This window comes from Fusarium mangiferae (genome assembly GCF_900044065.1).
Source record: "Fusarium mangiferae strain MRC7560 genome assembly, contig: FMAN_scaffold003, whole genome shotgun sequence".
NCBI lineage: Eukaryota > Fungi > Ascomycota > Sordariomycetes > Hypocreales > Nectriaceae > Fusarium > Fusarium mangiferae.
Genome location: NW_024573923.1, coordinates 383039 through 407786, shown reverse-complemented (window position 1 = coordinate 407786; position 24748 = coordinate 383039). Strand labels below are relative to the sequence as shown.

General features: G+C 49.8%; 10 protein-coding genes across 10 annotated transcripts; 6 read left to right on the top strand and 4 right to left on the bottom strand.

Moving 5' to 3' along the window:
- Positions 1–527: 527 nt before the first annotated feature.
- Positions 528–1807, bottom strand: FMAN_04954 (uncharacterized protein; the record flags this gene model as incomplete). The annotated part of the gene is made up of 3 exons (XM_041828277.1): positions 528–680; positions 847–1384; positions 1452–1807. 3 exons carry the CDS (start codon positions 1805–1807, stop codon positions 528–530), a joined length of 1047 nt encoding a protein of 348 aa, XP_041679156.1.
- A 1075-nt stretch (positions 1808–2882) lies between these two features.
- On the top strand, positions 2883–4458 carry FMAN_04955 (putative c-14 sterol reductase ERG-3; the record flags this gene model as incomplete). Its single annotated transcript, XM_041828276.1, has 3 exons — positions 2883–2944; positions 3011–3315; positions 3368–4458. The coding sequence occupies 3 exons, from the start codon at positions 2883–2885 to the stop codon at positions 4456–4458; spliced, it is 1458 nt and encodes a 485-aa protein (XP_041679155.1).
- A 1845-nt stretch (positions 4459–6303) lies between these two features.
- On the top strand, positions 6304–9505 carry FMAN_04956 (putative beta-glucosidase; the record flags this gene model as incomplete). Its single annotated transcript, XM_041828274.1, has 4 exons — positions 6304–6408; positions 6821–6978; positions 7035–7423; positions 7476–9505. The coding sequence occupies 4 exons, from the start codon at positions 6304–6306 to the stop codon at positions 9503–9505; spliced, it is 2682 nt and encodes an 893-aa protein (XP_041679154.1).
- Positions 9506–12563: 3058 nt separating this feature from the next.
- Positions 12564–12958, top strand: FMAN_04957 (uncharacterized protein; the record flags this gene model as incomplete). The annotated part of the gene is made up of 2 exons (XM_041828273.1): positions 12564–12594; positions 12657–12958. The coding sequence occupies 2 exons, from the start codon at positions 12564–12566 to the stop codon at positions 12956–12958; spliced, it is 333 nt and encodes a 110-aa protein (XP_041679153.1).
- Positions 12959–15107: 2149 nt separating this feature from the next.
- Positions 15108–16621, top strand: FMAN_04958 (uncharacterized protein; the record flags this gene model as incomplete). Its single annotated transcript, XM_041828272.1, has 5 exons — positions 15108–15246; positions 15296–15361; positions 15410–15514; positions 15567–16034; positions 16083–16621. 5 exons carry the CDS (start codon positions 15108–15110, stop codon positions 16619–16621), a joined length of 1317 nt encoding a protein of 438 aa, XP_041679152.1.
- A 685-nt stretch (positions 16622–17306) lies between these two features.
- On the bottom strand, positions 17307–17576 carry FMAN_04959 (uncharacterized protein; the record flags this gene model as incomplete). Its single annotated transcript, XM_041828271.1, has 1 exon — positions 17307–17576. One exon carries the CDS (start codon positions 17574–17576, stop codon positions 17307–17309), a length of 270 nt encoding a protein of 89 aa, XP_041679151.1.
- Positions 17577–19544: 1968 nt separating this feature from the next.
- FMAN_04960 (uncharacterized protein) lies at positions 19545–19820 on the top strand (the record flags this gene model as incomplete). The annotated part of the gene is made up of 1 exon (XM_041828270.1): positions 19545–19820. The coding sequence occupies one exon, from the start codon at positions 19545–19547 to the stop codon at positions 19818–19820; it is 276 nt and encodes a 91-aa protein (XP_041679150.1).
- A 298-nt stretch (positions 19821–20118) lies between these two features.
- FMAN_04961 (uncharacterized protein) lies at positions 20119–21697 on the bottom strand (the record flags this gene model as incomplete). Its single annotated transcript, XM_041828269.1, has 2 exons — positions 20119–21341; positions 21409–21697. The coding sequence occupies 2 exons, from the start codon at positions 21695–21697 to the stop codon at positions 20119–20121; spliced, it is 1512 nt and encodes a 503-aa protein (XP_041679149.1).
- Positions 21698–22598: 901 nt separating this feature from the next.
- On the top strand, positions 22599–23711 carry FMAN_04962 (uncharacterized protein; the record flags this gene model as incomplete). The annotated part of the gene is made up of 2 exons (XM_041828268.1): positions 22599–22728; positions 22780–23711. The coding sequence occupies 2 exons, from the start codon at positions 22599–22601 to the stop codon at positions 23709–23711; spliced, it is 1062 nt and encodes a 353-aa protein (XP_041679148.1).
- Positions 23712–24069: 358 nt separating this feature from the next.
- FMAN_04963 (uncharacterized protein) lies at positions 24070–24615 on the bottom strand (the record flags this gene model as incomplete). The annotated part of the gene is made up of 1 exon (XM_041828267.1): positions 24070–24615. The coding sequence occupies one exon, from the start codon at positions 24613–24615 to the stop codon at positions 24070–24072; it is 546 nt and encodes a 181-aa protein (XP_041679147.1).
- Between the last annotated feature and the right edge of the window lie 133 nt (positions 24616–24748).

Below are 24748 nucleotides of genomic sequence, written 5' to 3'. Positions count from 1 at the left end.
AGGTGCTTTACAGCGTGTGGCTGCTTAGTTTTAGTTCGCAGCTCGAGAAGCAAACGTGCGAACACCATTAGCCTACTGCAAGACCTCGCATTGACAGTCCATACTTTAAAGGAGCACGGAGTACATGCTCCTAATTGGGAACCTGTCTTTTCCAAGGTACCCGACACTGTGGATGGCTTGAGGCATTGATAAGACTCGGCCGAGAGGTCTGTGTAATGGTGCAGGGTAGCTCAACAGCTATGACAAGACACTTGCACAATGAAGACTGATGGCACTCACCAAGCTACATCACATTATATTCATATATCACATAAGAGAGATGCAGACATGGAAGAGGAATTTGATCAACTTTAACATGTTTTTTGTAGTACCGAACAATTTCAAGCCCAGTACAACGCGTGACTATTATCGTGCCCCTAAAACTCCGAAGATGTCCGTTCTAGATATGCGAGCCCAATCCAGGCCCCAAGACAACAACACCCAGTGACAAAGAAACACCACGCATCTATGATCCCCCTCCTCTACACTCAATCTTCCCACTCCTCATCTAGTTGGTCAATCAGCCGATTCTCGGCATCTCTATCCTGCTCTCTGCGACTCGGACTCGAGTGTACTTGTTGGTAGCCACGCCGAACGGTAAGTCGTCTCAGACAAGCCGTGAAGCAGCAAAAACAAAGTTCCTATAAAACCAAAAGAGAAAACCTCACCTGTCAGCCCCCAATTTCTTTTATATATAAAACCAAATGATGAAACGGGAGCGAAAAGCGAAAACAAAAAAGAGAGAAACAAGAAATGAACTCAGGGAGAGTATCGCTCGGGCTTGGAGCCGGGGAGGGGACGACGCACGCAGATGAAGCTCCAGATTCCCGCCCATAAACTGTAGTTGGGGAGTTGTCGCCAGCCACGCGCATGGGTCACCGTTCGGTTGTAGAAGATGCCGCCTAGGAAGTACACGAGCACCGCGATCACGACGATGAGTCCGAAGATGCTGCCGGGACCGACGCTACCGGGCTTGTGCGGCTCTGCGTGGGCGCATGCGTGAGAAGATCGGACCTCAAAGAAATAGGCGCACTCGTCTGGGTCTGTGCCAACAAAGGAGACGCTGGCAGAGGTCGTGGTTGGGTCTCTGTCGCAGTGGAACGAAATGGTCGTCGACTTGCGTCTTCGCTTGTCCTTTGGCTTCGGTTCTTCCTCAGCGGGCTCCTCGGGTTCCGGAACGGGTGTGTAAGCCGTCGAGTCGTTCTCATCCTCGAGGTACGAGTCGCGCTGGGCGGATCGTTCATAGATCGGCTCCGTCTTGTTGACGTCGGCGCCGCAGGGAGAACCCCCGGTGTATTGAAGTACCAACTTGCGACCACGGCTCTGTAAGTCCATTGACTCGAAACTGCCTCTGTGTTAGCTGGCGCATTCCTTCTGGCGCAATGCACCAAGTTGTGCATGTTCAAACCAACCCTATCGAGAAGACCTCGCCTCCCACCATGTAATAAGCGCTCACGTTCTGCCATAAAGGCGGCTCGACACCAACGACGTTTGTGACTGGCTCCACGACAGGACCGCAGATGTTTAATGTGAAGTTCTTGCCGTAATCGTAGCCCTTCGAGAAGTAGTCCTTCGTCACGGCGTACTTCTTTGTGTTCTCATCGGGCACGACAGCCATGTCTGGCCGTAGATCGAAGAAGCCACCCATGCCGGTATGTGAAGTCGCTGTACATTGTGGGACTTGGATCGTGGTTGTTGGCTGCTCTGCGACTTCAGCGCTCGCGGAACCGAGTAACGATAAAGCGAGGGGTAATGCTTGGAGGCGCATGGTGATGGACTCGATAGATATCGCTTCGAAACCGTATGAGGATGTTGGATCGATGGAGTATTGAAGTCGAGACGAATTGGTTAGAATGGAGTGGACGTCGGGACAGATCTACTGTCTGGTCGAGGAGCTATATGATTGCGATAGAGCCTAGCATCAAAAACAATGGTCACCAAAAAAGGGGTTGACAATGAAGGGACAGTGGAGGTGAGTAAGCGGAACGATCAACTTCACAGAGAAGACACAAACAATATAGTTTCAGGCCGAGTCGCGAGGGGTTTTGGCGATACGGCGATGGAGATAGAGATGATGTAGTGATTATCCCTGATTACGCGTTGTGGTCACTGGGGCCTGGCTCCTGTTGCAATCCCCAAAACCTCAAACTGTCTTTTCCACAAATGGTAAAACCGGCCCTTGCCTTCCATGCCTTGCTCTACACCCCTTGACCGGAGAATTAAGACACTTGGGGCTTGAGATCTGTGGCGGCATCTGTGGCTAGTGATTGGCCCCTTTGTGAGAGGACATTCTCCAATATCGGGACAAGTATTTGTCCGGCAGCATCATGGACTTTTGTGCCTTGGATCTGAAGATGTGCCGGCTTCTTTGGACTCAATAAGACAGTCTGAACTCTGGACAAATCGAAGAGATGACGAGTTACGTATACCAACCTCAAGTAAGAAATATAAGAACTTTAATTCAATGCTACAGTCAGATATTTATTGCCGAACAAATCTATTGCCGACTTCCGTTGTGTTAGTGAAACTACCTGCAGAGTATCCAAGCTCTAATTCGTCAATTGACCTGAGACAAGTGCCATTCCCGAATACGCGAATACGACAGGGGAAGCAGCGGGGCCCGAAAAAGAATACCTACCTACCTTTACACTAACTACGCGTTGATTAGATTAAGCTAATTCTGTGTAATTTCGTCACGACTCCCATAGACTCGCCTTGACTTTTGCAAAAGAGTTGATCTTGTTCCATGAGATCAAGAGGCCTCGTTATTTGAGTAGATCCTCTCAGGTTTCCGTGCTTTAAAAAGACTGAAGCCCCTGATCTGAGTTCGTCAAAACCTGAACATGGCTGTCAAAGATAAACAGCCGGCTTCAGAGGAGCAACACGGCTACGAGTTCTTCGGCCCGTAAGTTTCAAATCATCTCCTTACCCTCACCTCACTCTTCAGATCACAACTCTAACAAATCCTCAGTCCCGGCGCCTTTGTCATCTCGTTCTTCCTCCCCATCCTCGTATACGTCTTCAACTTTGTCTGCAACGACATCTCAGGATGCCCCGCGCCGTCTCTGCTTCACCCCAAGACCCTATCGCTCGATGCCTTGAAACACGAAGTCGGATGGCCCAGCAATGGCGTCGCTGGTCTGGTCAGCTGGAAGGGAACCGCCGCTGTGATCGGATACAACGTCCTCTCCCTGATCCTCTACCGTGTCCTTCCCGCGGTTGAAGTCGAGGGTACTGAGTTGCGCTCTGGAGGAAAACTCAAGTACCGATTTAACAGTTCGTGAAACTCGAAATGATGAGAGGAAGACGTTTCTAACTTATTTCGCAGCTCTGTACTCTAGCACCTTCACCCTGGCCGTCCTTGCCGCTGGAACCGCTGCTCAGGGTGCCGAGTTTCCGGTCTGGACCTTCATGTCGGAGAACTTCATTCAGATCCTTTCCGCCAACATCATCTACTCCTACCTTGTGTCCACCTTTGTCTACGTTCGAAGCTTTAGCGTCAAGCCCGGAGATAAGGAGAACCGCGAGCTTGCTGCTGGAGGCCACTCAGGAAACATGTTGTACGATTGGTTCATCGGTCGTGAGCTCAACCCCCGTATTTCGATCCCTATCATCGGTGAGGTTGACATCAAGGAGTTCCTTGAGCTGCGACCCGGAATGATGGGCTGGATTATCATGAACTGCTCTTGGTGCGCCCAGCAGTATCGCAACTATGGCTTCGTGACCGATAGCTCTATCCTCATCACCGCTGTTCAGGCCCTGTATGTCTTCGACTCTTGGTGGAATGAGCCTGCGATTTTGACCACCATGGACATCACCACCGACGGCTTCGGTATGATGCTGGCCTTTGGCGATATTGTTTGGGTGCCATATGTCTACTCGCTGCAGACCCGATATCTCTCCGTTCACCCCGTCTCCCTCGGTCCTCTCGGACTAGCTGGTATGCTGGGTCTCATCGGCCTTGGCTTCTACATCTTCCGCTCAGCCAACAACGAAAAGAACCGCTTCCGAACCAACCCCGACGACCCCAGAATCTCTCACCTCAAGTACATCCAGACCCAGAAAGGCAGCAAGCTTCTCACGACAGGCTGGTGGGGAATCGCCCGTCACATCAACTACCTGGGCGATTGGATCCAGTCGTGGCCTTATTGTCTCCCTACCGGTCTTGCCGGGTATCAGATTCTCAGCGCCGGAACTCATGCCGAGGGCGCGTGGGTTATGCGAGACGGTCGAGAGGTTATTCAGGGCGAAGCTAAGGGATGGGGCATGCTCATCACCTACTTCTACATCCTGTACTTTGCTATCCTCCTCGTTCACCGCGAGAGACGTGACGACGACAAGTGCCACCGCAAGTACGGCAAGGACTGGGAGGAGTACCGCAAGATTGTTCGATACCGAATCATCCCTGGTATCTACTGATTTATGAATGGGGTCTTTTAGCTTAAGTTCAGATAATTAGACCGAGTACCACGACGCTTAGAGACGTTGGCGGTATGGCGGCCCGGAGAGGGAAAAAGTGTATTCTATGGAGTCGATGATGGCATTGATTCATGTCATGGGCTAAGGGGGTATCATGATGATCCTTGAAAGGATGGAGTCGCATAGAGGGAGCTGACAGACTTGCCTAGAAAGGCAGTAAGCTACCACAGAAAGCTACTTAATAATGATTTGACCGTTTAAACAACGTGCATCTGCATACCACCCCAGCTTGTGCTGCTGTGCCTTTGACTTACAACGTAGCATATCACATCTTCCTGATCCCCGACATCCAAGGAACAGCGCCAATTCACAAGCCCAGCCAGGCCACCCATTTCCTCCTGAACAGCTACAGAATAATAAGACTCTTGCTATTTCGCCAAGAATACAGAGATGATCACGACTTGGAATCAATGGAGACGGGCTCTAGGCCCGACACTCCGCGGTGGTTCTTCGGACGCAGACGATCGCTGGGGTCGGGGTTAGTTTTCTCTGGGATGCGGGGAAGAAAGGAAAAAGGTTCCAAGGGGGGCGGGGGAGCAAGGGCATCGTGGGGAATTTAGTGATGATGACGGGGAAATATGTTGGAAAGTCTGGTGTTGTTTCGGCAATTGACCAAGGGAAGAGGGATTTCCCCGAGAAAAAAGAAACTTTGTAATTTCGTGCAAGGGCTCATGCATTGGGCGAGGGTAATTGGGGCTGTTTAGACTTTTTGTTATTTTGGGTTTTACTGAATTTTATTAAATTGCAGGATCTGGCAGTGAGCGTGACCTTGGTAAATTTAGCTATGTCGATCACGGTTCTGAGCTGACGAGGTGTATTCTGTAGTGCAACGTTAGGTCCAGTTGGTGTTGGGAATTTATCAGATGAGATCAACACTCTCATGATCCAAGAGGCCACAAACTTACAGCAACCATCTGCCCAGTTCCCTTGTTTATGGGTAAACAAAGGAACAATACAACAATGCAATGCAATTCGGGTCTGGTCCGAGGCAGTAGAGACGATGTGACGTCAAGAGACTCCAGTCCAAATACTACATGCCCTCTCTCTCCCCTTCACACAACACGCATCTAAGTCCATCCATGGTCAGACGAGTTCTTGAACTGCTTCCTTTGGGTCTAAAGCTACCTCCAACATCGGCCCTTTTTACCCCACGACCCAAGAACAAGGCAATTGTCCAATACCAGCCGTGATCGACCCTCCTCAGCTGCAGTCCCAAGGTCGACGCATTACGCTGTGGGGTACATTGACACAGCATTTGATGACGATGAACCTCGTTCTTCGTAGTGCATTTTTAATCTCTGCTAAGCTTCGGGAGAGGCGGCCCCCGTCCGTGAGGGAAGGGAAGGGATGTGCAGTGAGTGAGTGCTTGTTAGTTACCTTAGTAGTTAGTGGAGTAGCATTTAGGACAGGACAGGGTTTAGATGTGCCCATGTATGTACTGAACTTAGACTACCCTTACCTCAAGTTACCTACAAGCACTGCAGCTGTCGTGCGTGTTCTTCGCTGTAGCTGCACGTGGTGACAATGTTTAATCTTGTGAATATATAAATCTTAAATACCACCTCTTTTCTGAGGCTTCTCTCCCCTCTTCACACTCGTCGATAAAGTTCTTCGTTGTGGCTTGCTCCCTTCAACTTTGGTCCCCTTCATTCCAATATATTGGACTAGCCTGTTGGTCTACCCTCTCCCTCAATGTTAAATCGACCACATTGATCCCTCTCCCAAGTAACCAAGGCTCACCAAATTTATAGATAACATAATATATTATAGGAAGACTCGATTAATATGAAGCTGAATTGGGTTGCCGCAGCCCTATCTATAGGTGCTGCTGGCACTGACAGCGCAGTTGCTCTTGCTTCTGCGGTTCCAGACACTTTGGCTGGTGTAAAGGTCAGTCTTTTACCATTTCCTCAGCTAATCTCAGCCTTGTTACCATATCGCCCTTGTTCGCTCGGACGCTACGCACCAAATCTCGATCATTTCCTCCCTTGCAGCATTGTTTCCTTTTTAACGATCTTCCCTCCGCAATTGTCAGCGCCCTTAGCCTACACAAAAACCCCGAGACAGTCTCTCATTGAGTTTCTCGACATAAAGTTGCTTCTCAAATGTGCATTTGCGTGGGCTGTCTACTTCTGCCTCTAGACCACCAAATCTGGGCGCAATTGACCGCTCAAACCTTGTTCGAATAAACTTTTCTATTCGAGACGCGCAATTATAGAAAATGCGCCTTTCAATATTAACGACGTTATGCGTGACGGCGGCTGCTGTGGCGGTTGTTGATCGGAAAACTGACGCTCAAAAGGTTGTCACGAGAGATACACTCGCATACTCGCCTCCTCACTATCCTTCACCATGGATGGATCCTAATGCCATTGGCTGGGAGGAAGCTTACGCCAAAGCAAAGAACTTTGTGTCCCAGCTCACTCTCCTTGAAAAGGTCAACTTGACCACTGGTGTTGGGTAATTAGCTCCTTGCAAACAGTGCATCTTGGACCCCTCAGCTGACGACTTCTCAGATGGCAAGGCGAACGTTGTGTAGGAAATGTGGGATCAATTCCTCGTCTTGGTATGCGAGGTCTCTGTCTTCAGGATGGTCCTCTTGGAATTCGTCTGTCCGACTACAACAGCGCTTTTCCCGCTGGCACCACAGCTGGAGCTTCTTGGAGCAAGTCTCTCTGGTACGAGAGAGGTCTCTTGATGGGCACTGAGTTCAAGGAGAAGGGTATCGATATCGCTCTTGGTCCTGCTACTGGACCTCTTGGTCGCACTGCTGCTGGTGGACGAAACTGGGAGGGTTTTACCGTTGACCCTTATATGGCTGGCCACGCCATGGCTGAGGCCGTCAAGGGTATCCAAGACGCAGGTGTCATTGCTTGTGCTAAGCATTACATCGCAAACGAGCAAGGTAAGCCAATTGGACGGTTTGGGAAGTTTACAGAGAACTGACCCCCTTGTAGAGCACTTCCGACAGAGTGGCGAGGTCCAGTCCCGCAAGTACAACATCTCCGAGTCTCTCTCCTCCAACCTGGACGACAAGACTATGCACGAGCTCTATGCCTGGCCCTTTGCTGATGCCGTCCGCGCTGGCGTCGGTTCCATCATGTGCTCTTACAACCAGATCAACAACTCGTACGGTTGCCAAAACTCCAAGCTCCTCAACGGTATCCTCAAGGATGAGATGGGCTTCCAGGGCTTCGTCATGAGTGATTGGGCGGCCCAGCACACCGGTGCCGCTTCTGCCGTTGCTGGTCTCGATATGAGCATGCCTGGTGACACCGCGTTCGACAGCGGATACAGCTTCTGGGGTGGAAACCTGACTCTCGCTGTCATCAACGGAACAGTTCCCGCTTGGCGAGTTGATGACATGGCTCTGCGAATCATGTCGGCCTTCTTCAAGGTTGGAAAGACGGTAGAGGACCTCCCCGACATCAACTTCTCCTCCTGGACCCGCGACACCTTCGGCTTCGTCCATACATTTGCTCAAGAGAACCGCGAGCAGGTCAACTTTGGAGTCAACGTCCAGCACGACCACAAGAGCCACATCCGTGAGGCCGCTGCCAAGGGAAGTGTCGTTCTTAAGAACACTGGCTCGCTTCCCCTCAACAACCCCAAGTTCCTCGCTGTCATCGGTGAGGACGCTGGTCCCAACCCTGCTGGACCCAATGGTTGCGGCGACCGTGGTTGCGATAATGGTACCCTGGCTATGGCTTGGGGCTCGGGAACTTCTCAATTCCCTTACTTGATCACCCCCGATCAAGGTCTCCAGAACCGAGCTGCCCAAGATGGAACTCGATACGAGAGCATCTTGACGAACAACGAATGGGCCTCAGTACAAGCTCTTGTCAGCCAGCCCAACGTGACCGCTATCGTTTTCGCCAACGCCGACTCTGGTGAGGGCTACATTGAAGTCGACGGAAACTTCGGTGATCGCAAGAACCTCACCCTCTGGCAACAGGGAGATGAGCTCATCAAGAACGTCTCGTCCATCTGCCCCAACACCATTGTAGTTTTGCACACCGTGGGCCCTGTCCTTCTCGCCGACTACGAGAAGAACCCCAACATCACCGCCATCGTTTGGGCTGGTCTTCCTGGCCAAGAGTCTGGCAATGCCATCGCTGATCTCCTCTACGGCAAGGTAAGCCCTGGCCGATCTCCCTTCACTTGGGGCCGCACCCGTGAGAGCTACGGCACCGAGGTTCTTTATGAGGCGAACAACGGCCGTGGCGCTCCTCAGGATGACTTCTCTGAGGGTGTCTTCATTGACTATCGTCACTTCGACCGACGATCTCCCAGCACCGATGGAAAGAGCTCTCCCAACAACACCGCTGCGCCTCTCTACGAGTTCGGTCACGGTCTGTCTTGGACCACCTTTGAGTACTCTGACCTCAACATCCAGAAGAATGTCGAAAACGCCTACTCTCCTCCTGCTGGCCAAACCATCCCCGCCCCAACCTTTGGCAACTTCAGCAAGAACCTCAACGACTATGTGTTCCCCAAGGGTGTCCGATACATCTACAAGTTCATCTACCCCTTCCTGAACACTTCCTCATCCGCCAGCGAGGCATCCAACGACGGCGGCCAGTTTGGTAAGACTGCCGAAGAGTTCCTCCCTCCCAACGCCCTCAACGGCTCAGCCCAGCCTCGTCTTCCCTCTTCTGGTGCCCCAGGTGGTAACCCTCAATTGTGGGACATCCTGTACACCGTCACAGCCACAATCACCAACACAGGCAACGCCACCTCCGACGAGATTCCCCAGCTGTACGTCAGCCTCGGTGGCGAGAACGAGCCCGTTCGTGTCCTCCGCGGTTTCGACCGTATCGAGAACATTGCCCCCGGTCAAAGCGCCATCTTCAATGCTCAATTGACTCGTCGCGATCTGAGCAACTGGGACGTAAATGCCCAGAACTGGGTCATCACTGACCACCCCAAGACAGTCTGGGTTGGAAGCAGCTCTCGCAAGCTGCCTCTCAGCGCCAAGTTGGAGTAAGAAAGCCAAACAAGGGTATTTTTTGGACTGCAATTTCTTGGGAGGACATAGTAGCCGCGCGCCAGTTACGTCAATGGCCGGTGAAGTTATTTTCGCTTAGCTTGATGAATAGAATCACGCACTTTTGAACTGACTCTGCTTTTCGTGATGTCTGGGTTCGCCGGGCTACCTACAGCCTTTGGCATAGTACTTTGATTGACCTCACAAACACTCTACGTTAAACGTACATACTCAATTCCTAACCAAAAGCCAATTGGATTTCACAACGAGCGATAGTTTTATACGTATTAAACATAGATAAGCCTTTGCAAACCCCATTTGACTGGAGATACACCCAGCTCTGCGACGTGTAAGAGGACCACTTACGATGACTTCATACCTTTTTAGTGGCGTAATATGCCCACCATTGTGATCGGTTCAGAGATGTCTTTCTTATTCTTGACATCGTATCCGATTTATTTGAGCCTTTAGCACTTCGAGCCTATTGTCTCGCTACTACGAAAGGGCATTCTTGTTGGGAAACACAGAGAACAAATGCCAGTCACTCGTGGATTTTACCGAGGAAATGGACTCACCCCACATGGTAGTGATCAAGGTGAATGATTATTTCCGTATAGTTGCCAGATGCCATTATGAACATCAAGAGTCACCAGCATGGGATGATAAGGAGGATCTTGAGAGTCTCGGATTATGGATGTGCAGCTTACTCCGGAGTCCGGGCGCTCTTTCTTCGGGGATCAAGGACCAGCACGTCGATCTGATTAAGAATTAAGAACTTCTTCAGCATATTTAATCGAACCGTGTTTTCATTATACTTGACGGGGCCTTCGGTGCAGAACTGGGGTGTCGGAAGAATATACCGCGATTGCTTCGTAATCTGGAGTCAGAAACGCCTATCCGAGAGCTTGACGTTAGCTTGGACTCGAAAAGAATGGTTAAGATTGACTTAGGGTAGCAGAAGGGAATCAGGTGGCTTTATAATGGGAGATGAGAAGAATATGGCAGATCCGAAGATGCGTATGAGACTGGAAGATGCAATTGGGACTCGGCATTGCGAAAGTGATACCAAAAGTCTGCCAAGCGTCAGCTCAGCCATTTCAGCTCTTCTGGTCATGTAAGCTAGCAATGTATGTGTGGGACAGCTCGGACCAAAATCATAGGAGCAGCGATGTGTTGTGTAAGGCAAGTGGAGTATCAGATCGAGGAGCCTGTATAGATTGTAGAGACTGAAAACTGACCTAGATTCGGACTGCGGCATCGGGCCAACTGTAGATATCAAAAGGGCAAGGGTAGATCCTAAGATGAATAGCGAGTCGAAAGCTAGACTTGATCATTAGGAACTGAGATGAGCGTCATTCCTCAGACCCGGCAGTTTGCTTCATAGGTTCAGAACGTCACACAAGCAGCTAAGCAAGCACCGATCAACTTGGAAAGTTCAAATACGTTAACTACAAATCTGCATTAACGTATGTGAGTTGGGTTCGAGCGAGAACCTCCGTAGTTCTTTTCGGCAAATCTCATGAATACCCCAAGTGCCGCATGACCCAGCCAGCACATGCCCAAGAGATAGCTTGAATACAAGCCAGTGTAGCGTCGGCAGATACCATAGATGCCTTAAATGATGCCTTAAACCAATGGTCGCTAGAGATTATACGTCAGAAGATGACTCGCAACTTTAACCGAGAAGGGACAGGGGAACGAACCTTGCACTTTGACTTGTGAGGCACAGGCCTGACAGTCATGAAAGGAACATTATTCCGAAGTTGATAGCCAACCGATATCTGGCCTGGGCTATCCACCTTTTTGTTGCATTCCTTGCATCTCGACTGAGTCTCCTTGAAATGGGGCAGCCCCATGAACATCATCTTTTCAGCAACTCGCATCTGAGTTGAATACTTCTCCTGTGGTATATGGAATGACGCATACATCGGGGGCGATTGTGTTGTGCTTTACAGTTAATCAGTATTGATAGTACAGTCTTGATATTGACCTGTGTTTCATGCCCTGAGACATATCTAGAGATGCAAGTCCAGACAAGGGTGGTAACGAACCTGGAGTGTTTCGATGTATGGCGTATTTAATGATTGCGGAAATAGTTTTGGAAGTATATGTCTCGATCAGGGGCTGGTATGAGTTCTTTGGGGAGACGTCAGAGTTCTAGAAAGAGGACGTGCGATGTGGTCCGGGAGTTGAGGGGGGTTGAGTTCATATCGGGCGAGCCATGGGGAACCTGTTGATGAAAACGTCAGATGAGAAACCTGTACGCATACACAAGTAACCATAATTATTCAGATCTAACAGCATGATTCGATTTCCAGTGCTTGTGAACTTGCAGTCTTCTCATCGTCGGAAGACAGTATCTTTAGGTCCTGGAGGTGGTTCGCCCTGGCAGTATTTTGATTTTTCATCACCAGACATGATACAACGCTCTCTTCCTGCCTCCTGATGCTTTGTATGGGCCATTCTTCAATACTTCGAACTACTCCAAAGAAGTCATAGTCGATGCCCCGTGGCAAAACGTGTCTTTGTGCAACAAAAGAGACACAGAACGGAAGAGAAACAGGACGAGCGTTGGTCCTACAGTTTCTCACAAGGAAGAAGTTCCTACCGAAGAAAGCATCCCAACGGCTTTGTGCCACGTTACTGCTTCCCTCCATCTTTTTCGTCCGATCTAGCCAGCAATCACACCAACTGCCGATGACTTGGGAAAGAAATTTTCATAGATTCGGCCCGATGAAGACACCCTGAGATGGTACCGGCATATCTGGCCTGGTTTGCCTATTGCCAAGTCGATATGGTCACACAATCGGTTATGCAGAAGATTGCTTGGCTGGCAGTTCCTGGGATTTGATGAATATGCTTAGGTGAGCATTCCATAACCCCTGGCAGCTCAAAGTGGGATCTCAAACTGGCAGATCTTGCGAAGATATGGAGGAAGGACAATGTGCAAGGGTCAAGGTCATATTTAAATGCTTCGACACCCGCTCTCAAGATCTGTCGCTGAGATGGACGCAGCTGAGAGACAGATGACGGCGGACCCGATTGTTGTCAATCACCGATGAGTCAATGTCGGGAGGGTGTCGGTTCAGGTAAGAAGCCTCGTTATTATGTCCTATGCTGCGTTTGCGTATGACTGACGGATTGAAAGCAGTGCTTGCGAGTGAGGGTATCGACGATCGTTGGGTGGCTCAAGAAATCGGATTGCCTGCGATTGATGAGTACCTGTCCCTTAATAGACAGTTAGGCGTCAAGCTTGTACCTCGATTGGGTCTGGGAGAACCATGGCTACCCATTTGGTCTGATGTCCTTGGTTCAACTCAAGCCACCTCGCATATTGAAGTGTCGTCTTACTCTCGCTATGACCATACCATGATCGCTGCCTTGGTCGTGCCCCAGGAGTCGACGCTGTCACTGCGTTTTGTCACCAGACTTATCTCGAAGGATGGCCGATAGCTAGCGCGAGCCTGTTGTATTCAGACTGAGGCTGCTGTGGCTTCCGCCGAGTCCATCAGCACAGGTATCTATGTTGGTCTACCCTCAGGTGAGTTCGTATCATCTGCCAGGATGGGTGTCATCTAATCAACTGTAGGAGTAAACGAGATAGCACAAGACTGACGTGACAAAGTATAGAAAGTTCGTCATTTGGTGGTCCAGGCGAAATCGTTATCTGCGTTGGTGTTTGTCTACCAAGTGCGAACATCTCCAAGGCGCGGTTGCACTGAGTAGTGCAGGTTCATTCGCGGCAGTGCAACGGCTTTGTGCAGCACTTGATGCGATCATATGATATCGGCAGTTGTTTTGTTGGGTCCAAAGTGTGTTGTTAGTTGCGAGAGCAAAAATCACAAAAAGACGATGCGCTGTAGGGGGGGAACGGAAAGATGCATGCGGGAGCAACAAAGTGGGACTGAAGTTCAGCAGGAGCCGAGGAACGAGACGATAGCTTTTTGGGGGAAGTGGATAGCGCATTTCGACTGCCTGGGAGGCCCCTGGAAACGGTTGGTTCCTCATGCCTTAGCAAATATCAAAAACATCCAATGTCATTCTTCATCTCCTCTCCCAACGACTGCCCGTGACCACTTTCGCTGCCTAAACTCGCACAACAACAATAACATCATGTTTCAGGTCAGGCTGTCTTTAGATTGCTAAACGTGCGTGGCAAGTAATGAATGTCGAGGATTCCATTAACAAACATCACAGCATCAACCGAGTTCCCTTCGGCGATGTCTATGGACGCTCTTTGCCAACGATCAATCACCGAGCTTCACTTTCGATTATTCTCCCTCTCTCCATCCGTTAAAACTCTATGCCATGAGAACAAGATGAGTTCCTGAGAGCCTCAGGCAACCGGCACAAGCATCAGTCACTTCGCGAATTCTCCGATATTGTGACATGTTTGTCAAGTGAAGCACAGGAGCGACTGGCCTATAGACTACGACATACCATAGATGCTGACAGAAATAGATCTCCATGGGAGGAAATCGACATGACACCTTGTGTCTAGCACCTAGGACGCCTTATGACAAATACTGCATTTTCCCTGTGTCCCAAGGGCGCCTTGGCTAGTTACATGGCCGCCTTGCCAGCATGGAGTTTGCGCAGCGCAAACAATATTCAGCTTTGTCACGAACGCCCGGCCATATCTCTCAAGATCAAAGAAAGACGCATACGAGCTATCTCTCAGCGGGTACAGAACTTAGGATAGCAAAGTTATGCAACTCAAGTGATCAAGCCACGACATTATTCGCTACACGAGCACAATCACTGTCACAGCATGCACAACTATGAGGCTCAAGACATGAAATTTGAACCCCCATCCTTTCTGTTTGGTAGTTGCCTCGTATCCCTCAATGCTGTTTGGGATGTAGAAAGGGTTGACTACCAAGAAGGAGGGTAGTGCCGATATCAGTACTTGCGTGCACCCAGACAAGTAGCGAAATATGGGAAGGTCGATGCTGTGAGTTGACTCCGAAGCCCTCCAAGTTTGCGATTGCTAAGAACGTTACTGGCAATGATTGCTGAGCGACCTTCCATCAACTTACCTAGGGAGTTTGGTTGACGAATCTCACCTAGCATCCTCCATGATTGCGCTCGTGGCTGATTTCGTTTGACGAAGTTAAGGTGCCATCAAGCGTTTTACTGCGCCTCATCATCTATCACAGCGGGCAGAGGGAGCCAAGGTGTACAGGCAGGCAACATTTGTATCCTTGGCTCCCGGGGTATTACAATATCAAGCATGCTATGGAAGCCCAGCCTGCGTGTAACTCCTTTCAGCATAGCTACACGAAACGAACTGGATTAAGCCTCTAGCGAATATGCCTGATCTCGGCTAATTCGTACCTTGACCTCAGTCCGTGTCGAGGATTTGGATGGCGCTGAGCCCAGAGCTATATAGGATGGATGCCCCCCGAGATACAGCTGTCAAAACGCAATTTGACGAACTCGACTAAGTATGTTCCCATACTGATCAACCCGAGCTTATTTTGGATCACCGACATATCTCAGTATACTTTTACTTTGGCAAGTATATATTGTCACGCATCTAGTCTTCCCACGTCTGTCGGGGACTAACATTTCTACACAAGCCTGTGCCAGATCCTTCACCATGGGCAGCGGCAAAGGCGGCAGCTCTTGGGTCAGTAGGAGCAGTAGCAGCAAATCTATACGAGAATGCCATGAGGACAAGTGTCATAAGCCGGTAGGGAAGTTTAAGCACAAGGGGTATTCAGTCCACTGCGATAAGCGTGAGCATAACCCTAATGTTCTTATGGAATCTGAGACTCATTTTACTAGATGCTTGTAATTTCGGACCTGGGTGCAAGTTGAGCAAGCATTCAAAGGATAAGTTCTGCGCCGACCGTGAGCAGCCGACCAATTCCTCTTTCCGATATGGCTGACTCCTCTCAGACTCTGTGTGTGCTTGGCTTAAATGCGATACAAAGGTGCTGGATGTCGAAGGAGGCAATTTTCTTTACTCTAATATTGGTCACCAGCCATGGCTTTGCCGCGATCGTAAGTCCTTTACCCGAGGTCGAGTTCCAAGCCTGGATGCTGATACCCTCAGACTCCTGTAAGGCAAAGGTCAAAGACAAGCAGTGCTACGAGCTACGCGATAAGAACTCCCAATATTGTGAAGAGCACTCCAAAGAGTTCCAGTGCAAGATGGCGAAATGCGACTCCGACCGGGATGGTTCTGAACGGTACTGCAAGAAACACCATTGTGAAGTGGCCGACTGCCACCGTAAAACACTCAAATTAGAGGATCATGAAATGGCGGGTCGAGACAAGAAAAAGTGCTATAGGCATCAACACTGTGAAGCTTCGAGAGACTGCAAGAACTACTCTCTTTGGGATCCCGACAAAACTCCAACGAGGCTCTGTGCGAACCACTACAAATGCCAGTTCTTACACGACTGCAACGGCTTTGCCCAAGGAGATTCAAGATTCTGTACTGAGCATGAGTGCGATCAACAGGGCTGCCTGCAGCCTCGGGATGCCCATAACGGCCTGATTATGAGATGGTGCCATATGCGTAGGTGCTTGCTTCTCAGGTCTTTGCAAAACTAACAGTCCAATGTAGACTTATGCTCCGCGCCTGGATGCCCAGACTTTGCGAACGGACATGGTCACGCCCACCCCCAGAAATGCTTCCGACATACTTGTCAAAGAGCAGACTGTTCAGAAATCGTCCAGGACAGCCATCCCAACTCTCATTTTTGCCAAACTCATGCCTGCGTTGACCCTTCATGCTCTTATGAGTCAACAATCCCTGGTGGCTATTGCTACGCCCATGGATGCAACACACCAGGCTGCCGTGCGCCCCGAGACCGCGGCTCTGCATTCTTCCCCTCTCTTTGCAGACTCCATGGGGATGAGAGACAGGAACAAGAGATGTACTATTATCATACCGCTTCTCCTTCTCGAGCAACATCTCGCTCAGGTAGCAGGACTAGTAGCCATGACTCCCGGCGCATTCCGAGGACATTTCGCCACCAGCAATACCATTACCCAGCATATCAGGATCCGTTTCAGGTCTCAGAAGCTGATCGTCGATATGAAGCGTATGATAATGCAGATGATTATTACCGGAGGATCCCAAGATCCCGGTATTACGATTGATCGATTTAGGGTCTTAGACACGATGGGTAATGGGAGCAAAAGAGTTTGGTACTAGATCTGACAAGGCGTACACGTCACGGGTCATCAACAGCACATGGCATTGCGGTTACATGGCGTTATATTTCTTGAGGGAGGGTTATAATTTGCACACGCCTAGATAGATGGATAGATACAGCTGGACCTATTGGGTTCGGGACCTAACCATCTGGCTCACAAGGCTCGATGTGGGGAGGCAGCGGGGAAGCCGTGTGGTACAGCATATACTCGAGAAGACCCCAGTAGATGTCATTTATTCTTGGATTTAAGCTTAGTTATTTATGTCTTTATAAGCTATTGATCCCTGCTGAAATGTGATGAAGCTTGCCGAGTGTAACGCGGGACGGTTTGGGTAGAGTCCTGAATAGATAGGTGAAGGGGCAGCGAGAAGAGAAGAAGGGAGAGGCATTCGTTGAGTCTCGCCCACGATCTCACTTCAATTCAGGTATTTCTGGATTATCTCTTTTGGAGATAACTGCCTTTTCTTCATGGATACTCTTCTCCATGTTTGCGTCGTTCGAGCGTGACGTTCTTGTGTTCGGTGCAATGAGCTGAGTCAGCTGTCATTCATCGCTGATGTCTGGGTATCACGTCGACCATTCAGTCACTCGACCCGAGCCTCAATCCTATCCGCTGACAGGGTAGCATCTCAAGAATTTCTTTTATCACGGCTCTCCGTAGTACGCCAGATGACATCCGTTTCCCCTGTATCCTCCTCCGACATCTTCTTGGAGGGCTTGGCTTGCTTGTAGAATACCGTATCAGGCTTCTTGAACACACGCGGCTGGATCTTGGGCCCGCAGATACAGTTGATTATCTTCCCGTTGCTATTGTAGATCAGTTTGGAGTAGCTGGGGTATTTAGTCCCAATGTTCAAGAGACGGGATATCTGGGTCTGGAGTCCGTGGTAGATGGTCATTTTGTCTGTGGTGTTAAGGGATCGATATGACTGATTTAGTAGTATTTTATGAAGATATGATGATCAAGATACAAGACCTGTGACTTATGAGCGTGGGAGATGGAGGTATTTATACCTGTTTGTGAGTTTACAAGTCCTCTGCTGAAAGTTTAGTGATTTGACTTTATCGTGATGATAGAAATAATGTATAGTAGGAGAATCCCCGCGAAACCTTACAACAGAAGATGAAGCCACTACACCAATAACAGTTTTTAGATGAGTAGAGAAAGTTTGGTCTTAATATGATATGCAAGCTGTAATTGGGCAGCAGCAGAAGTTTCCATGGCATTCACTTGGCCACCTACCTAGAGTTCACAAAGGAACTTCAAATTTGACATAAAATATCCAATACCAGTAAAACAAGTGTCAAATGCTCTTACTTTTCAGTTTGCCCTTCGGGTTCCCACTTACGTCAAGTTGCCCTTTATATACGCGGCAAAAGAGACGATGAAGGGACAAACACCCAAAGCCTAGCTAATGCTTCCATCTCCTCTGCTGCTGCTGAATGTTCGACTTTATGGGCACTTCCAAAGCACTTCACAGCAGTATCCCCATTATGTACTTATCATAGCTGCTTTTCGGACTAGTCTAAATATATCTCGGCAAAAGCTTCATTTGGTCCATTCTTAGCCAGAAGGTCTTGAGAACTACTCACATCCTGGCTCAGTCCTAGGACTTAGTCTCTAGACTCGCATTGCCGTCCGCACCAACGCGTTTTACGAGTCAAAAGAGCAACAGCACCTATCGAACTATCTCACTATTCAAATCTCAGTTTACTCCTTGATAGAGCTCTTGTGCTCTAGTATAGGAAGAGCCATCGAAGGAGATCAGATGTCAGCTGCGCATTCTACATACCCTAGAGTCCAGGCACTGAAAACAGTAGTGGGGATGTTGGTTTCAGGGCATTTTGCTCTTTCGACCGCCACCATCGCCAGGTACTTTATGACTTCAGACGAACATCTGACTATGCCAATGCAGAATAGAGTTCAATCAATCTTCGATCGAATCATCTCCCCCAAAGCACGATCCATCCAAGACCGATAAATTCACATGCATCTCCCGAATGCCCGGGACTCTACCTAGAGTGGAGCAGCCCGGCTTGCCCCCGATCCGAGAAGTTGGATGAACAAGCCCGTTTCAGCTCCGCCAAGAACGATCGAGCCAAGCAATATTAATCAATGCTATACATATAAAATAGCGATAAGTCGTCTAAATACGGGGTATTATCGAACCTTTTCACAAGGCTAGTGGAGTGTTATGGCTGTTTTGCTTGCAGGTTTTACCAGCGTCACATCCCGGTATCGTCCCAGATCTGAGACAGATCTGAAAACAGGCTGGAGTTGACCGACCAAACATTTGATCAAGACCGGCCGAAGAAATGGTCTCAAAGAGTAGAGAATGATCAAGTGAGAGGAGGGAAATAGTTAGAGTTTATAAATGTCTGTGACAATGTGAATGGCCTCATCATCATCAGGTCACAACTAGACTAAAGCTGATCACACTGTCCGCGCGCTTAAGGAATATCCTCAATTGGTCCCCGAGTTGCAGAGTCGCAGATGTTTCAACCAACGAGACGCATCCGCGACCGGGTCGTCTTGGCCCCGGCCTCAGTGAATCGCAGCCCTGAGACTCCCATTGGCTGCAGTTGTGACGGGTGGTATAACCCCTGTAGGGTCTCATACGACATGTTCTTCTCTTTTGTCAGAGCCATTCGCTCTTCTTCAAAGAACGAGCGGCTCGTCTTTGCTGAAAAATCCTCTCTTCATTCTTTTCTCTTCCTCGCTGGCGAGTGACTTAATAACCCCTACCAAATATTTTTAATTCCAAGGATTTTTGCTGCAACCCTCCTTTGCGACTCAACCTCCACCACTCATACCTAAACACCACACATCGCATACTTGCTTGCATACACCACTTACATCCCCCACAATGGGTAACAATCTCTCCTCAACCTTTGTCCCCGACACTTCGAAAGTCGTCCTCAGTCCTGAAGACCGACACTCGGACATGTTCCTCGGTATTTTCTGGGCATCGTCACTCTACGCCTGCGCCATGATCTTCAGCACCTGCGCTCTGATTGACCGATGGAAGGGTCCCTACGATCGCGTTAGAATGTCTCTCGGTTCAGTCATGGGCGCTTTACTATTATCGACAGCCTGGCCTGTTGTGATGGCATACTTGATCTTTTCGCCGGCTGAGGTCTAATGAGCGGAGGAAGTATTGGGTCACGGCCTTGGAAATGAGTACTTGGAAAGGATTTGGTTTGGTTGGGTTGGATTGGGCGATTGGCGTCTTGAGAATTGTGGTGGAAATGGCATTATGGTCAGACCTGGAGTTTGAATGCATACCACGGCGATATACCATCTAATACACTTTTTTTCTATGTTTATCATATTTGATCGACTCATCTTTCTTTAAGGCCGATGACCCCGTCCGTGTGAACTGAGACGCCCTCATGACCCTCTTCAAGTCTCATTAAAGCAACCCCAGTTGACCATTAACACTAACCCACCAGTGTATTTCGACGGCTTCTATCAGACCGCGCATCCTTTCTTCCAATGATAGTCTCAAGCGCTTGCGTCAGAGCCTTGGCATCATACCGTCCACCTCTTCCCTTCTCATCCTTGGGCCCATACAGCCTCGTCGCATCTATACCCAATTGTGTAAACAGCGGTTTGTCCACCTTGGGTGACGTTGGTCCTTCGATGTAAATGACATGCGACACATATTGACTATATTCCTCTTCTGTGGGTTTAGGTAGACCTCTTGAGTCAGCAAGAGCATTTGCGATAGCTCCAACAAAGTCCAACCCTGTGAAGGGCGCTGTCGAAGGGCCAGTCTCGCGATCGGTTGTGCCGTTGAGAATGAGGATCTTGTTGCGCACTTGCAGGCTAACTATAGCATCGCCGACACCACGGAGGACAAGACTTGGGATTAATGATGTGAATAGGGAGCCAATGCTGTATACTACGCTGTGCACAGATCGGAGGGCGTCTAGAACTCTTGGATTGGCGGGCATCTTGATCTCCTCGCCATATGGGTTGATGTACCACACTCGAGCGATCCTTGCGGGTAGGTCTTCTTCTTGCTCTTTGGAGAACGCAATGGCGGGTCGGCGTAATGCAGGTAATGTCCCTGGTAGATTCGCGTCTTCAACATGGTGGTGGTCTTGATCCCATGTTTGCTCTTGTCGCGATACTGTTGGGCTGTGCACACCGGCTGATGCTCCAGGCACAGCGGCGGTTGGAGCGCTGGGATGCGAGATGTCATTCTGACCTGTGATTATCGTGCCATCTCCAAGACCAGCAGCGATATGGCTAGCAAAGTTGGTGTTTAGCGCAGGAAGGACTGCTATTCTATCCGGCACTGAACATATTGAGCTCAGCAGGTAGATGGCGGCCTCGAAACTACCGGTGAAGAGACGGGCGCCTGTGAGGAAGAGGTTTCCAATGCTGGCTCCAGAGTAGTCAAAGCGACTGCTCGGTTTCATGCGCTTCACGACCTCTAGATTGAAGCTATTCAGATAAGATCTAATGAGTTCTCTCTTGGGCGATGAGATGTCATTCCAGAGAGGATGTGTCGCTTCCAGAATCTCAAACCATTCTGATCTGGCCTCAGTGTAGACCTTTGGCAAGCGATGGTTGAAGAAGTGCTTGATAGCTCTCGTCTCAGAACTTTCATCGTTCGGAATAAGACGAACAAGTCGGGACCTCACATCTCCGATACCTAGAGAACCCTGCCAGTCAATACTAGGCGTAGCATTTAGAAGAGACACGTGGAAATGGGAACATACCAGGTCCACCAAAGACACGAATGATCTCACTACTGCTACCGCCATTATCAGAAATGGGTATCACGTAGCTCAGGGTGCACTGATTCGCTTCTCGAACGCTCTCGAAGACATCGACGAGGTTGTTAGCGGCGCTACCACCCGAGAAGACGACTATGCCCGTCGGAGGTGCCGCTGGTGTGAGGGGCCGGCGAGGGGTCGGTGGTGCTGAGGATCCACTAGAGCTTGGGAGCTGTAGACCGAGGCCATTAAGGTTGATCTGTGCCTGCGCCTTTGCCTGTGCCTGTGCCATTGATTGGTGGTCGGGGGAATTATGTGATTTCTGTTTCTCTGGGCGCAGAATGGGGACGGATTCAGAATCTGGAGATGGTGTTGATGACAGATGACGGTTAGCGGGGCATTCTCGACTGTACGGAGTAGAGCCCTGGTAACGTTATTGCTTCATGACCCAATTATTTCCAATTGCAACGGTTTACAGTTGACAATTCATTCCAATTGACGAATGAATTTACTTCAATTGAAGATAATTGTAGCATTTTGAAGTGAATGAGGCTGTTGCTGCCAAGATGCAATGTTCCAAGCTCATGCACATACTCAATGAATGCATGAACCCACGAGTCATGGAACAAACGTGGCACACGCTCCAATGACTTTTACACTCCAACGTCAACATCACCACCGAAAGCGGTAACGCCCCGAGCAACCGGCCTCGAACCGGGACCAAGAAGCTTTGACACTTCGGATCCGTGTGGGTACAGCGCGGGCAATGAACCGCAAAAGAAGAAGGAAAAAAAAACATGATGGCTTCATTATCTACAGAAACAAGTGGAACTCGGAACTCTTAGTCCCAAGCCCGTCATTGGCTCCCATGGCCCGGCAGTTGAAGCTTTGCCACAACTGGAGAAGAGCTATCACGGCAAAACGTCAAGAGTTACGTCAGTGATGTATGGATGATGGATCGCAAGAGCTGGAGGTTGCGTTACAAATCTCATGCACAGACGTTGGTTCCTTACAAATCTGCATGTTTCGAGAATTACCTTGACGGTTTCTTTATAAAGATTTTTCTTATTATCTGATCGATTGGCAGGTATATATAGACTGGATCAAGCGTCATTGATAATCGGTATCATCATCAAACTCATACAATCCGAACCTTACACAACATCTCAACAGCCTCAACTCCATACTTCACAATGGCTCAATCTATTCCCAAGACTGTCAAGCAATGGACCATCCCCTCCCGTGATGGAAAGGACTTCAGCGGTCTGAAGTTCAGCGAGGAGTCTGTCCCCGAGCTCGGTGACGGCCAAGTCCTCGTCAAGAGTAAGTCCCAACTTCACTTCACACCCACGACAACCTTCTAACACTTCACAGTCCAGGGCGCTTCCCTCAACTACCGCGATCTCATCCTCCCTCTCGGAAAGTACCCCTTCCCCGCCAAGGACGGCGTCGTCCCCGGCTCTGATGGCGCCGGCACTGTCCTCGCCGTCGGCAAGAACGTCACCCGCTTCCGTCCCGGCGACAAGGTCGTCACTCTCTTCAACCAGGGCCACATCGGCGGATCTCTCGACCAGCTCAGCATCCAGACCGGTCTCGGTGGTGTAACCGACGGAACTTTCCGCACCGTTGGTGCCTTCGATGAGCACGGCCTTGTCCCTATGCCCTCTAACCTCGACTTCCACGAGGCTGCTACCCTCACCTGCGCTGGTCTCACTGCCTGGAACGGTCTGTACGGTCTTGAGGGCAAGAAGCTTCTCCCTGGCCAGTGGGTTCTCACCCAGGGTACCGGTGGTGTTAGCATCTTTGCTGTTCAGTTCGCCAAGGCTGCTGGTGCAAAGGTCATCGCTACTACCAGCTCTGCTGAGAAGGCTAAGCTTCTCGAGAAGCTTGGTGCCGACCACATCATCAACTACCGCGAGACTCCTGAGTGGGGAGCCAAGGCCAAGGAGCTCACCGGCGGTGCTGGTGTCGACCACGTCATCGAGGTTGCTGGTCCTACATCCATGAAGCAGTCCCTCAACGCCATCAAGATCGACGGTGTCATCTCTATTATCGGCTTCGTTGGCGGCACCGACAAGAGCGACCCTGGTTTCCTCGACTGTCTTTCCAACCTCTGCACTACCCGAGGTCTTCTTGTTGGAAGCCGTGCTCAGATGGAGGATATGTGCCGTGCTGTTGAGGCCAACCCTGATAAGCTTCGACCTGTCGTTGACCCCAAGATCTTCTCTCTGGAGCAGCTCCGTGAGGCCTATGAGTACCAGTGGTCTGGCAAGCACCAGGGCAAGGTCTGCGTCAAGATTGAGTAAGCGATGATTTATGAGAATATATTGCCGGATGCCATGTGTCTTTGGCTTTAACGTATAATACATAGAATTAATAGATACCACACTTTTCGCATGACCAAGTTTCGTACATCTCAGTAAGATCTTTTGACTGCACTGACAGACCATTGCTCCTCTCATTTGAACAGTGAAGTTCAGCAATCATATCAATATCCAACAATTGATTGAAATTAATTACATTCCATTGGACACTCAAATGTGTCACAGCTCATTTACTAAAACTGTTTGCCCAGGCTTCCAACGATGTCCATCCATCCCAAGCTGTCACTTCAATCTAGCAAGCAGTCTACTCCAATCTCGCGACAAAGGAAACGTCGCGGTCTCAAAAGATGATCGCAGCGATACCAGCCAAAACACCAACCAAACTGAACTTCTTCGACGATCCTTCATTAACGATAACCGTGCTGGGCGTGGGGTAGGGTGTTCCGGGCACAGGAACCGGCGCAACAGCGCTCGGGACAACAGGGGGAACAGAGGCGGTATCAACAGGAGGAGGAACAATAACAGCAGTCGAAGATCCCTCCAAGATAGGAGATTGAGTCTCCGCGCCTCCTCCACCCTGAATAATAGTAGTCGTATCAGCACGAGTAGTACCACCGCCCTCGCCATTGCAGATACTGCCGTTAGGACAGCATCCGTACTGCTGGTTCGTTCCGACTTCGCAGTACGCTGTAGGAGGACATCCACCTGCACGGCTGGGACAGCATGTCCAGTCTGTTTGAATACAGCCGGTGCCGCAGTCCTTGAGGTTCTGGTCGGCGCAGGGAACCTCTACGACTTGACGGACTGCGAGGAGGGGAAAGCTGGGGGAGTATTGGACAGCGAGAACGCCGGTGGCTGAGAGGGCGACGAGCAAGAACTTCTTCATCTTGAAGTTGAGCTTGGATTTGTGTGCGTTGGAGCGAGTGGTTGGTGGTTGTTGCAACGAGTGACGATGTTGGTGAAACTGTATCTGTTTGAGGGTGCGATGAGAGGTGAAGAGAAATGCGAGACATACCAAG